General features: G+C 44.0%; 1 protein-coding gene across 2 annotated transcripts in view; it reads left to right on the top strand.

Moving 5' to 3' along the window:
• SMYD2 (SET and MYND domain containing 2) overlaps positions 1-13,404 on the top strand; it is a 54,697-nt gene extending 41,293 nt beyond the window's left edge. The window contains exons 10-12 of one of the 2 annotated variants that reach the window (XM_084828804.1): positions 3,214-3,388; positions 5,486-5,594; positions 10,554-13,404. In XM_084828804.1, the coding sequence (XP_084684930.1) occupies positions 3,214-3,388; positions 5,486-5,594; positions 10,554-10,634 (365 nt within the window). In that variant the 3' untranslated portion in view covers positions 10,635-13,404. The remainder of the gene's footprint in view (positions 1-3,213; positions 3,389-5,485; positions 5,595-10,553) is intronic. The other variant, XM_084828805.1, reaches the window with a different exon arrangement.
• Positions 13,405-13,604: the final 200 nt, after the last annotated feature.

The raw sequence follows: 13,604 nt of genomic DNA, 5'->3' as shown, positions 1-13,604 counted from the left end.
AAACAAGATACCCTATGGCCATCTAGCTGCTGACTAGAGGCCATAGGATTGCTCCCTCCATGATGAAATTAATGGTTTAAGCCTTTCTTGGGACTTTAAAAAAAAACTTTTCAGTGGGACTTAAATAGTATAAATGCTTTGAATAGTTACTACATGGCTCAAGCTCAAGAAGCTGCTTCTAATACTGAATTTGCAGAATCTCTTTCCAACCCATAAAAGCAGGAATAAAACCACATAGTCTAGAATAGTCCCTTGGATTCCACTCTTTTTAGTCTTGTTCAGGCATTCAAGATGAACCTGTGGAGGGGAAAGGGGCCCACCCCCTGTGTCCCCACATGCATTGTCTCCACCCTCAACTGTCCTACACTGAGTGGAAAGATCTGAAGGGGGTAGTCTGTGCATTCAGCTGAACCTGCTTAGAATTCTCTCTGTGATTAGGAACCCTGTATTATCACAGTTTCCCACTGTGGGAAGGGGTCTAAGCATGGTTTAAGCCTTTCTTGGGACTTTAAAAAAAAACTTTTCAGTGGGACTTAAATAGTATAAATGCTTTGAATAGTTACTACATGGCTCAAGCTCAAGAAGCTGCTTCTAATATTGAATTTGCAGAATCTCTTTCCAACCCATAAAAGCAGGAATAAAACCACATAGTCTAGAATAGTCCCTTGGATTCCACTCTTTTTAGTCTTGTTCAGGCATTCAAGATGAACCTGTGGAGGGGAAAGGGGCCCACCCCCTGTGTCCCCACATGCATTGTCTCCACCCTCAACTGTCCTACACTGAGTGGAAAGATCTGAAGGGGGTAGTCTGTGCGTTCAGCTGAACCTGCTTAGAATTCTCTCTGTGATTAGGAACCCTGTATTATCACAGTTTCCCACTGTGGGAAGGGGTCTAAGCATGGTTTAAGCCTTTATTGGGACTTTAAAAAAAAACTTTTCAGTGGGACTTAAATAGTATAAATGCTTTGAATAGTTACTACATGGCTCAAGCTCAAGAAGCTGCTTCTAATACTGAATTTGCAGAATCTCTTTCCAACCCATAAAAGCAGGAATAAAACCACATAGTCTAGAATATTCCCTTGGATTCCACTCTTTTTAGTCTTGTTCAGGCATTCAAGATGAACCTCTGGAGGGGAAAGGGGCCCACCCCCTGTGTCCCCACATGCATTGTCTCCACCCTCAACTGTCCTACACTGAGTGGAAAGATCTGAAGGGGGTAGTCTGTGCGTTCAGCTGAACCTGCTTAGAATTCTCTCTGTGATTAGGAACCCTGTATTATCACAGTTTCCCACTGTGGGAAGGGGTCTAAGCATGTCTAGCTGAACACGCAAAGAATCACCCTTCAGGCCTTTCCACTCAATGCTGGAAGGTTGAGGGTGGAGCTGGCAGGAAAAAGTCATGGGATCGGGACACAGCACACACGGCCTCACTTCCTCCAATGTGTTCCCTGAACACTTTCAGAAATTACTTGTCTCACTCACAGATCTAGCCCCAAATATATCGACCGTGTTTCTCATGGCTCAAAGGTAGTCTTCGAAATAATTAACAGGAAGGCTAGAATAGGTCAACGTATCATTTTAGAACCGTGCTGAGAAACAAGTGATGCCACTGCAAAAGAGGTTGGCACTGACTGCTTCAAATGTTTGAAGTATGAGATTGCTGAACATAAGAGGAGCACTGGTGCCTCAGGTTAAAGACCCACCTAGTCCAGCATTCTGTTTCCAAGACTAGCCAATGAGATGCCTCTGGGAAGCCCACACAAAAGGCACAAAAGCAGTACCCCTCCCCCATGGTTTCTCCAGCGCACTCTTAGAGGTGCATGCTTCTGAACATGGAAGGTCTGTAGCGATCACTTATTTCATGTATTTATAAATGGACATTTATATCCTGCCTTTTTATCAGAGACCCTCAAGGTTGCTTACGATACAACACTTTAAGAAACCCATCCATTTAAAAAGATTAACCATATAAAACCAGCCAAAGGAATGTACAGAAGCAGCAAAGAAAATTTAATAAGCGCTGCTGTGGAAAAAGGTTTGCTGCATGCCTCTACCCACCGAATTTCAGGTGGCAGGCAATCAACAAGGCCTCAGGAATTCAATGGGGCACCTGAGGCAGTTCATATGGAAGGAAGCGATCCTAAACAAACTCTAGACCCAGACTAGTTAGGGCCTTGAAGGTTATCGATAGGGCTGTAAACTGGGTCAGGAAACAAATTGGTAGCCGGTGCAACTGAAGCAGCACTGGGAATGCCTCGCATCAAACAACCATCTGGTAGCTCTGTTCTGAAGTGCTTGAAACTTCCAAGCACTTTTCAAATGCAGCCCCATGCAGAAGCGTTGCAATAATACAACCTGGACACTAGAAGTGCATGAATCACCATAGCCAGGCCTGGTTTCTTTCTTCCAGTAAGGATGCAACTGGTGCACCAGCCGAAGCGGCTAAGAAGTGATTTGGCCACTGCCGCCACGTGGGCATTCAGGAATAGCACCTGATCTAGGATCACTCCCAAGTGGCATACCTGATCCTTCTAGGGGAGCACAGCACCATCCAGAACAGGCTGAGCACCTGCACCCAGATAAGTGGGATCCGCAACCAACCATATCTCTGTCTTGTCTTGATCGCATTTCAGCTTGTTTCGTTACATTCAGTCCATTGTTGATCCCAGGCACTGGTTCGAGATGCTTGAGGATTTAATCTGGTCTTCATTTTTAAGTGAACCAAACTGATTCATGCTTCCTGGACTAACGCACAGATCAAATGCAATTATTCATTGTTTTTCCACACCCATCCCCAAATTTTTGCAATAGACTTTAAACAGCTTCATGTAGATTTCATGTAGATTTTAAACAGCTTGGAGGGACAAGATGAAATCCTGTGGCACCTCACAGGCCAAAGGCCAGAGCAATACTCCAGCAGCTGTTGACCTTCTGGTTCTGAGCCTCAAAACAGGACCATAGCCACAAAAGCACAATTTCTTCCAGCCCCCGAAGAAGTTCATGGCTAATAGCATCTGCATGTTCAGAGGCAGCATACCTCTGAATTACCGGATAATAGGAACAAATAACAGAGCAGGGCTATTAAGTTTTTGTGTGGGTCATGTATCCTTGAGGTTTTTAGTTAGGGGAGTCGTGTTTTTAAGGAACAGGTGTGTAACTGGGGGTCATGACTGGATATTTTCCCCACTTACTATATTCCTTGACTCTTGGCTTACCTCCAAGTGAACTGCTAGAGGTTTGTGAGCTTAGCCTGGACAAGATGGGCTCTGTGTTTGCAGAGAGTAATGTTTACATGTTACACATGATGTATCAGGCCATGGGAGTCTGTCTGTACATGCAAGACTGGGAGGGTGCTTTGCGCTATGGACAGAAGATTATCAAACCATACAGGTAACGTTCTTAACTTATTTTTTTCTGTGATTTGTATAATATAGTAAGTGGATATACCTATAAAGGAGCACACCTACCCAAACACACCTTTGGCTTCCCATTCAGTGAACAGATCTCATTAATGAATACTTCAGTGTAACACTGCCCTGCAGGGAGAAGCAAAATAATGATATCTTAGAGAACATAAGCCTGTTTATCTCTGATCCGTTATCTTGGGATAACTTCTAATTTATTTACATATTTAGGAAGCAGGGCTATCATTTGTTTAAACACTTCTTTGTTGATTAATCATATGAGATTTAAACTATTCAAGTCTGCATATTAATAAAACAATTGTTTTGAAGGAAAAGCTTTTTTAAAATATTGGTAATGTTAAGCCTATATGTGTTTCAGGAGGCATAATCTTCAAGGCATTCTTTTCTGTATGACAGAAAAGGGGAAATCTCTCTTCTTAGATGGTACCTGGCACCTGCAGGCGTTTTTTTTTTTATTAAATGTGATTAATACTTTACAAAATGTGTTGCCTGGTGAATTAAGAACACCTTCTTTACTCAGTGTTTTTCAGTTGATTAATAGGGTGCAAAACCCAGGCAAAACTGGAGAACATCCAAAATCTCACAAAGTCCCAGGATGTGAAAAATAAAGGTTTATTCTTTGGAGTAGCCCGATGCGTTAAAGTCTTTACCATATATTTCCGGTCCTTCTTCAGTGGTCAATATTTTTAAATGTAGCATGCTGGAATGTCTGGGAAATATATGTCTCCAAGAATAGATCGTGCAGCTGCTGAGGCATGCTGGGAGTTGTAATCCAACCAGTGGAGGCTGGTGGCTCCAATGTCAGTGGGGCGGTGAATCCACTCCGGGTTTCAGTCAGAACTCTCAAGGAGTGATCCAAGCAACTTGGATAGCTCCTTGAGAGTTCTGACTGAAACCCAGAGCAGATTTACTGTCCCACTGACATCGGAGCCACCAGCCTCCACTGAACACATCTGGAGGGCCCCAGGCTGGGGAAGACTACGCTACTCCACGCTGTCAGCTTCTTGGCCCTTGGCTTCCCTATCACCAGGGTAGAATCTGAAAATTTAGGACTTGGATGCATGTCCCTGAATGTTGGAGCACGTGTTCAGTGCCTCATCCACCCCTGACTTCTCTGGCTCCCATGGTATCGAGGCTGTGAAGGGTTTTTTTCCGCCTGAGATCCTGGAGAGCCGCTGCTAGTCAGTGTTGGCAGGTCTGCACTGGAAGGACCAGTGTTGCCTTCGAGGGAGAACCTGCAGTGTCTCCATTTGAGGCTTGGCTGCTTTGTTTGAGCTTGGAGCCATTTTGGTTTTTAAGGCTGCATGCAAGGCTGCTGCAGAAAGTTGCGCTTTGCAGCCGCTTAGCAAGGTTGCCCAGAGCCGTTTGCTGGGAAGCGCCATTTGCGGAGCGTAAGTACGGCCATCGGCGTTGGGAGCCCAGGGATTGTGTTGTTGCACTGTGTGCAGTCCGTCCTCTTGTGCGCGAGACACTCAGAAGGCTCCTCAACAAATGATCATCGTAGGGCATAATTTTCTCTCCAGCTGGGGAGTGCAGACGACCCTCTGCCCTTGAATCGGATGCCAGTATGAAGTCACAGATCAGCTGGCGGGGAGTGGCGATGGGGAAAATGCAAGGGCACGGTCTTCCCCTGGGGCCTGAATCTGATTTATCACCTTGCCTAGTTTTTATGGGCTCTGAGCATGATCCTCTAAGCTGGTTTAGGCTGGCTGTGCAATCTCAGTACTCTGGTGTGCGGACGCATCAGTTCTAGGATTGGTTTTGGATTGCCACCTCACCTGACCATCAAAAGGCCTTGGTGTATTGAACAAGCCTCACTTGACCCACAGCTCTTTCATAAAAAAAACAAAAACCATGAATTAACCATGATAAATGATACCATAAATGGAAGGGGGAAATTAATGTCTTTCTTCCCCTTTGTGATAAAGGGTCGTGTCAGGTCAAGGCGTATGTTTGTGAGCTGAACTGTTGTTGACAAACCTTGTATAACTGAGATTTCAAGCTCTGGTCAAAGCAAAAGTGAATGTGTGTGGTGTTTCATGTTTTATTTTGGCTTTTGCAGTAAACATTACCCTTCCTATTCTCTCAATGTGGCTTCCATGTGGCTGAAACTGGGGAGACTTTACATGGGCCTGGAAAACAGACCTGCCGGTGTTAAGGCTCTCAAGAAGGTATACTTTTTTCCTTGTAGAATGACTTTGCTAGTTTGAATGGAGTTCTTTGTGCCATACACAGAAATGCTTTGTGTGGGAAAATAGAATAGTTAATATAATACAATATATCTTCCAAATTGCTTTTGCATTATTATATTCTTAAATTTTTCAGGCAGCCTCAGCATCTTACTGGAACAGTAATGTAAAAATCTGAAATGACCCATACGAAAATGGTAACTTTAGAACTCAAAAATCTAGGGATTGTGCCTGTCTTTGGTGCTGCATATCTCCTTCAATTAAGGTGGCAGCAAGCAGCAGTTGAGTTTAATTCATACATATGGTTTTCCCAACAGGATCCCTCACTGAAAAGTCGCTCTCAGTTTCTGTGGTTTTGTGTACAATCAAGAGCTGTTCAGAAACTGAATGTTCTTGGCTCTGGTGGAAACTAGGCATATGGCACAAAGCAGATTGCATTTCAGTCACTAGTTTGAATGTTAGTGCATATGTAGTCAAAATATTTTTTTTCCTGTGGCTGGAAAACCCTGCATATTGGGGTGGGGGTCCAGGCAGTGGCTTTGGGGCATTTGGAGTTTTCCTCCTTTTTATCATCTTCAGTATAAAGGCATCTTGTAAGGAGCAGCTGCTTTAGTTCCCCTCCTGGTGACAGTGAATCTGTGCACATTAGTGGGAGGACATCCAGATTGTGACCGGGAATACGATCTAGAATTAGAAGCAAAATGCAATAGAAAACTGGGTTTTCTTTGTTGTTCAGTCGTTCAGTCGTGTCCGACTCTTCGTGACCCCATGGACCATAGCACGCCAGGCCTTCCTGTCCTGCGCTCCCTCCTGGAGCGTGCTCAGGTTCATATTCATTGCATCGGTGATGCTCTCTAGCCATCTCATCCTCTGCTGTCCCCTTCTCCTTTTGCCTTCAGTCTTTCCCAGCATCAGGGTCTTTTCCAGGGAGTTTTCTCTTCACATTAGGTGGCCAAAAAATTTGAGCTTCAGCTTCAGTATCTGTCCTTCCAATGAGCACTCAGGGTTGATTTCCTTTAGGATTGACTGATTTGACCTCCTTGCAGTCCAGGGGACTCGTAAGAGTCTTCTCCAGCACCACAGTTTGAAAGCATCAATTCTTCGGCGCTCAGCCTTCCTTATAGTCCAGCTCTCACAGCCATACATTACTACTGGGAAAACCATAGCTTTGATTAGATGGACCTTTGTCGGCAAGGTGATGTCTCTGCTTCTTACGATGCTGTCTAGGTTTGCCATAGCTTTCCTCCCAAGGAGCAAGCGTCTTTTAATTTCATGGCTACAGTCACTGTCTGCGGTGATCTTGGAGCCCAAGAAAATACAATCTGTCACAGCTTCCATTTCTTCCCCTTCTATATGCCAAGAAGTGATGGGGCCAGATGCCATGATCTGAGTTTTTTTAATGTTGAGTTTCAAACCAGCTTTTGCACTCTCATCTTTCACCCTCAACAAGAGGCTCTTGAGATCCTCTTCGCTTTCTGCCATTGGGGTGGTATCGTCTGCATATTGGAGGTTGTTGATAATTCTCCCGGCAATCTTAATTCCGACCTGTGATTCATCCAACCCGGCGTTTCTCATGATGTACTCTGCATATAAGTTAAATAAGCAGGGTGACAATATGCAGCCTTGTCGTACTCCTTTCCCAATTTTGAACCACTCAGTTGTTCCATGTCTGGTTCTTACTGTTGCTTCTTGACCCTCATACAGGTTCCTCAGGAGACAGGTAAGGTGGTCTGGTACTCCCATCACTTTAAGAATTTGCCACAGTTTGTTGTGATCCACACAACCAAAGGCTTTAGTGTAGTCAATGAAGCAGAAATAGACGATTTTCTGGAATTCTCTTGCTTTCTCCATGATCCAGCGAATGTTGGCGATTTGATCTCTAGTTCCTCTGCCTCTTCTAAACCTAGCTTGTACTTCGGGTAGTTCTCGGTTCGCATACTGCTGAAGCCTAGCTTGTAGGATTTTGAGCATCACCTTGCTGGCATGTGAAATGAGCACAATTGTGCGGTAGTTTGAACACTCTTTGGCATTGCCCTTCTTTGGAATTGGAATGTAAACTGACCTTTTCCAGTCTTGCGGCCACTGTTGAGTGTTCCAAATTTGTTGGCATATTGAGTGCAGCACTTGAACAGCATCATCTTTTAGTATTTTAAATAGCTCGGCTGGAATACTGTCATCTCTGCTAGCTTTGTTGTTACTAATGCTTCCTAAGGCCCACTTGACTTCACTCTCTAGGATGTCTGGCTCAAGTTCAGTGACTGCGCTATCATGGCTATCAGGGACATTAAGATCTTTCCTGTATAGTTCTTCTGTGTATTCTTTCCACCTCTTCTTAATCTCATCTGCTTCTGTTAGGTCCCTGCCTTCTTTGTCATTTATCATGCCCGTCTTTGCACAAAACGTTCCCTTGAGATCTCCGATTTTCTTGAAGAGATCTCTAGTCTTTCCCATTCTGTTGTTTTCCTCGATTTCTTTGCATTGTTCATTTAAGAAGGCCTTCTTGTCTCTCCTTGCTATTCTCTGGAACTCTGCATTCAGTTGGGTATATCTTCCCCTTTCTCCTTTGCTTTTTGCTTCCCTTCTTTCCTCAGCTACTTGTAAAGCCTCATCAGACAATGATGTAGTTGAGCCTGGCCAGTCTATTCTAGGCTTAACTGGGGTGAAACAAAATATACAAGGGTGCTGAAACAAATTGTGGACCATAGCCTTAATTTTTGGTTTTAGTTTAAGAGGGTGCGGTAGCTTAAACAATCTTGTGATGCATTTGGGATCAGGGCTGCACCATCCTCAGTTCGTGGCGATGCTTGTGATTGCATCTGGTTGCTCACTGGCTGATCCTGTGAGTTTGCTTTGCAGTCTGCCTGGATTTCACCCTCCTGAATGATTTGGTGTTCTCTCCAGTCTTGGCTACCTCATTGCTTCCACCAGATCAGATGAACCCATTAAATAGCATCCTGGGGGTGCATTTAGATCCTGGGGATGGGGCAGTTGTGAAAACTGCCCATGTATTCTTACCCTTTAGTTTGTTTTTTGGGTACTAGTGGCAGATCCATAACAGGGCATGCCTTGTCCTCTTATCCCATAATGGTCAAGCTTGAAGGTGTGTGTGTTTTTTTTTTAATGTTGAAACAGACAGTGTCTGTCAGATCTGCCGCCAGGACCGTGTGCACTGATGAGCCCCTCCCACTGGCATCTGCATGTAGAGTGCAGGCATCTGCAGAGAGGGGACCTCCGTTGCCGACAGCTTTATGCAGGCTCCGAGGTGGTGCAGATGCTTCAGCATATACAGTCTCCCTGCAGATGTTTGCACTGTACACATGGAAGCCTGAGGGAGGAGCTGATCAGCACACTTGGCATTGGTGGCTTTTGCCACTTCTTATACCAAATGGATAGATAGGGTTACCGTTTGCTGAAATTCTGAAAGAATCCTAAATAGTTGGTGAGGCAAGACTTCTATTTGGATAAGCCCTGTGGATTCACTTTAAGCCAGACTTCCCCAACCTGGGACCCTCCAGATGTTTGGACTATAACTCCCAGCATTCCTGACCATTGTGGCTGGGGCTCATGGGAGTTGATGTCCATAAAACTGGAGCACACCAGGTAGGGGGGAAGGCTGCCAGTGGAGCAAGGTGGTTCCAATCTCAGTGGGGCAGTGAATCTACTCCAGGTTTCAGTCAGAACCAGTCAGAACTGCAAAGCACCTTGAATAGCTCCTTTAGAGTTCTGATTGGTTCTGTCTGAAACCTGGAGCAGCTGACATTGGAGCCACCAGCCTCCACTGAAGGCTGCCTTAACCTTGGGGTAGTAGTCTTTCTCTCACGAGAGTAAGGTGATACCCAGCCTATAAAGTTCATGCAACATCAGAGTATAAAGGAGCTCCTTAAGAGAAGCATCCATCATGCACATTTCATTACAATGACAGCAGTTGTTGCACCTTATCCTGCCCCCTTACTTGTGGGTTCATTAGTTGAAAGGACCCACATGAGGATTCAGGGAGGATCATTCATCTCTTTTAAAATTGCATTGAAAATGATTAACGGGGGGTGCAATCCTATGCATGTTTAGACAGAAAAAAGTCCTACAACTCCCAGCATTGGCCAGCATGGCTGGCTGGGGAATGCTAGGAGCTGTAGGACTGTTTTCTGTCTAAACATGCATAGAATTGCACCCTTAGTTACAAACCTTTTTGTAGGTAAAGACCTTAGTAGTGTAAGTCAGGCTTGAAATAAACATCTCAAGGAAGTCAGAGCACTGAAGTACCAGTGGCCTCCGTACAACTTGGTTTGTGAGCCGCTGGCATGATAAGTAGCAATTAAATTTTAACCTCTGTCTGTAGTGTCTGAATGCCTTGGCCATTGTGTCATAACCTATAGAATCACAGAATAGTAGGGTTGGAAGGGGCCTACAAGGCCATTGAGTCCAACCCCCTGCTCAATGCAGGAATATTTGTGCATTGGTTGTGCCTCTGGCACAAATAGGTTGCAGGAACCCTAGAAGAGGGTAATGCAGAGACTGTGCTATTGTAAGTGGCAGATGGTGGATAGTGGTCATTCCAGATATGGATGAAGCATCACCCACTCCTATTGACCACCCAGGCTCCATCTTGTCATATTGCTTCTGAATACAAACAGGCCCAAATGAGGGTTAGAGCAGCCCTGTGTGAAAGTCATCTTCTGTTAAGTTTGGAACAGAAAGGCTGATACAATGCCGCTTAACTTTTTGCTTGTCTGTGGCTTTCAAAAGAGCTTGGGAGATCTCTTAGGATCAAAGGTGCTGTGTATATAATACGGTTTGATACTTACAATCGAATGGGCTGTTTTCAATTGGGCACATTTAAGGGGACAAAAACCAGTCAGAGGTTTCTGACTCTTTGGAATCCCTGACGAGAACATTTCATAAACCAAGGCTGTCTGAATCCATTGTATTTTTCCCCTTTCGCAGGCAATCGCTATCATGGAGATAGCACATGGGAAAGATCATCCATACGTTATAGAGATCAAAAAGGAATTAGAGGCCCACTGAGTCTTTGAATCTATGCAATCCTTCAACCTTCCTTTAAAAGCCTTGCTATGGAAACTTCAGGAATGCTTTGAAAATTGACGTGGGATGAAAGCTTTTCTGTAAAATAATTGGAATGACAAACATGTGGTGCACTTGGGCCTTGCCTCTTGCATTTTCTGAGGTTTATGTGAAATATCTTGAGCCTTGATGAATTAATTTTTGAATGCTTTTTTCCCCTAAGGAAATGCCACGGTTTCATACATTTAATGCCTTTGATCGATCATGTGCAGAGATGACCAATTCTTTTCTCTACAGATTTTAATGTATTATGTATCTTAGTCATGCAAAGCAATTAATTAAATTGGGACGACATTGCTTGAGCCCGTTTGCTTGTTTGCCTCTTCATTACTGTGATGTGGATTTTGCCTTCCAAAGATGTATTGTAGGCCACATTTTTTAAATTCGTCTTTGTAACTCCCCCACCCCCCCTCCTTCAGAACTACTTCCACCCCAAAGGTGGTTATGAACTTTGCTCTTGCATGCAGTGGGTTGGATCTAGATTCAGTGAGACTTAGACCCATTGAAATCAACGGGACTTAGGTCAACCCTGCGTTTCTTTGTCATGACTAACCCATCCATAACGTCATCCATCTTAAGAGGCCAATGAGACTATGCTCCTTCAGCTGTCTTATGCAGGTATATTGGGACAAACAAGCATTGGATGATGTGCATCTGGACGCATTTTAGAAGTATATGTTTGTCAAGTTCCCTCCACTCAGCAACTACATCTGGATGGCTTATGCATGCTGGCTTATGCATGCGCTGTGGAAACCAGTGCAGGCCTGTCCATGTGGAAGTTAAACCTTTGGATCTGTCCTTTTTGCTCATGAGTAACAGAACTCAGTGCAATGAGACAGCACAGAAAAACTGCATAATACGAAGAGCAGCATTTTGCCTTCCCTCCCCCCTCTTAAGTTATTGCAATATAAAATCACACTTTAAAACTTCAAACTATATAAGGATGAATGGTTGGAAGCTAAACTTAATGCATTCATAGTAGGCCAGAGAGCATATGTTTAACAGGAAATGAACTTAATCAATGAAACAATTTCTAAACAGATGGGCCATTCCTTGGTACTTGATGTTTTCACATAGCACAACCTTAGTCTAATACTTGTTACTGGGTTTTGATATAATACAATAATAGAAGGAAAGTGTTTCTTGAATCTGATTATAAGAACATAAGAAGAGGCCTGCTGGATCAGACCAAGGGTCCATCTAGTCCAGCATTCTGTTCACACAGTGGCCAAACAGCTGTTGACCAGGAACCCACAAGCAGGGCATGAGTGCAACAGCACCCTCCCACCCATGTTCCCCAGCAACTGGTGTACATAGGCCTGTCGAATGTTTGATAAACATCCCATATTTGATACTTTCGAGACTGCAAAAACAGGAGGGTTATTAAGCGCCTGTTAGAGGGGAGGGGGATACAACTGTTATGGGTCGTGGATGGACTGTGTTGAAAGGCAGCTAACAATACCTGTCTAAAATGGAAGACAATTGGAGCTGCCCCAGTTGAGTGGCTCTACCGTAGTCACACATTCAGAGGGAAAGCAATAGCATCTTCTGTTTACACCTCTTCCACCACTTCTGCAGAATGTAGAACTGGAGACAATATTGCAAGTGGGACCTACGAATACTTCTGCCCTGATCCAGCTAAAGGGCATGCTGATGTGGTAGCGGGCTACTATTCACATATCCCTAGCTATATGAGCAACTGTATATGTAGGAGAGGGGTGCGCGTGGTACTTCCCCTGATTCAGTCGCCAAGCATGCCTGCCTGTAACCCCACTTTGATAATGGGCTATCACACAAATCAACAGTGCTGAGGGGTATGCAGGGGACGTGAATCAGTCCCTGCTCCCCCACCATGTCAACAGCTGGTAGACACAATTGTCACTTTGTTGCCTGGGCTATATATGTGCAGCTCTTGCTGCTGCTGGGATGAACACACGGAGGAAATTGTTTTCTTTTGGATTTGGTTCATAGGCTTGTGATGCTTCCTGGACAAGTCACCACCTTTCAGCTATGTGTAAAATGGGAAATAAGAGCCTTTAGTTTAGAGAGTTGATATAGAAGTCACACAAAGTAAAGATGAGAAGGTGCTTTGCATTTTTAAGAGGTCAGGTTAGTAGCCTTGTAAGCTTTCGTCCTGGTGAATGGGGAACTTGCCTTCCCGCACACAAAATGCATTGGGCAAATTTCACTGCACTGATTTCTCATCTGGCATGTATTCCTATTGTTACACATTGCAATCAGGGTAATATTGGTTAACTTGTCAGGAATGGTGGATATGCAAAATCCTGCTTCACTGCAAGACATTTGGAGAAGATGTCTTAAGTTCTTTGAAAACAACATTTGAGTTTATATCATTCCCTTTATGAGAAAAAAATCTCCCGTCCCTCGCTCCCCACCAGCTCTAACACTGTCCTGCACAGGCGCTTAATAACCCTCCTGTTTTTGCAGTCTGGAAAGTAGCAAATATGGCACATTTATCAAATGTTTGACAGGCATCTATGTATGGTGGTGTTTCTGGCCCGGTGGATCACCAGTTCTAAAGGCCCGCCCTCTAACTGATCAATAGCGGCCCACCCATGATCTTCAAGTTGACAAGGTGACAACAGGAATTTTGAGAAAAAAAGTTTTTATTGCATAATGGGAAAGCTAAGCATAGTCTTTTACAAAACAAAGATTGGGTCAAAACTTTCTTACATTGCAAAATGCAGGTATTTACACAAAGGCAGTGTAATGTGTAAAAAAAAAAGTATTGCAAATATTAATGCTGAAGAGAACTTATAAAAACAGAAGGAAAAAGGGAAAAGTGCAAAAATACTGTCAAATGTCAATCGGTTCTATACAAAACAAAACCGAAAAGCAAAAGCTTATGTACTGATATGAATATACATTAGCGTACAAAATAGCATGCATAGA

The sequence above is a fragment of the Heloderma suspectum genome, chromosome 1 (assembly GCF_057233095.1).
Source record: "Heloderma suspectum isolate Gila_16-S chromosome 1, 16-S_ref, whole genome shotgun sequence".
NCBI classification, from domain to species: domain Eukaryota; kingdom Metazoa; phylum Chordata; class Lepidosauria; order Squamata; family Helodermatidae; genus Heloderma; species Heloderma suspectum.
Note: the sequence above shows the minus strand (reverse complement) of the source record. Positions and strands in the feature narration are given on the sequence as shown.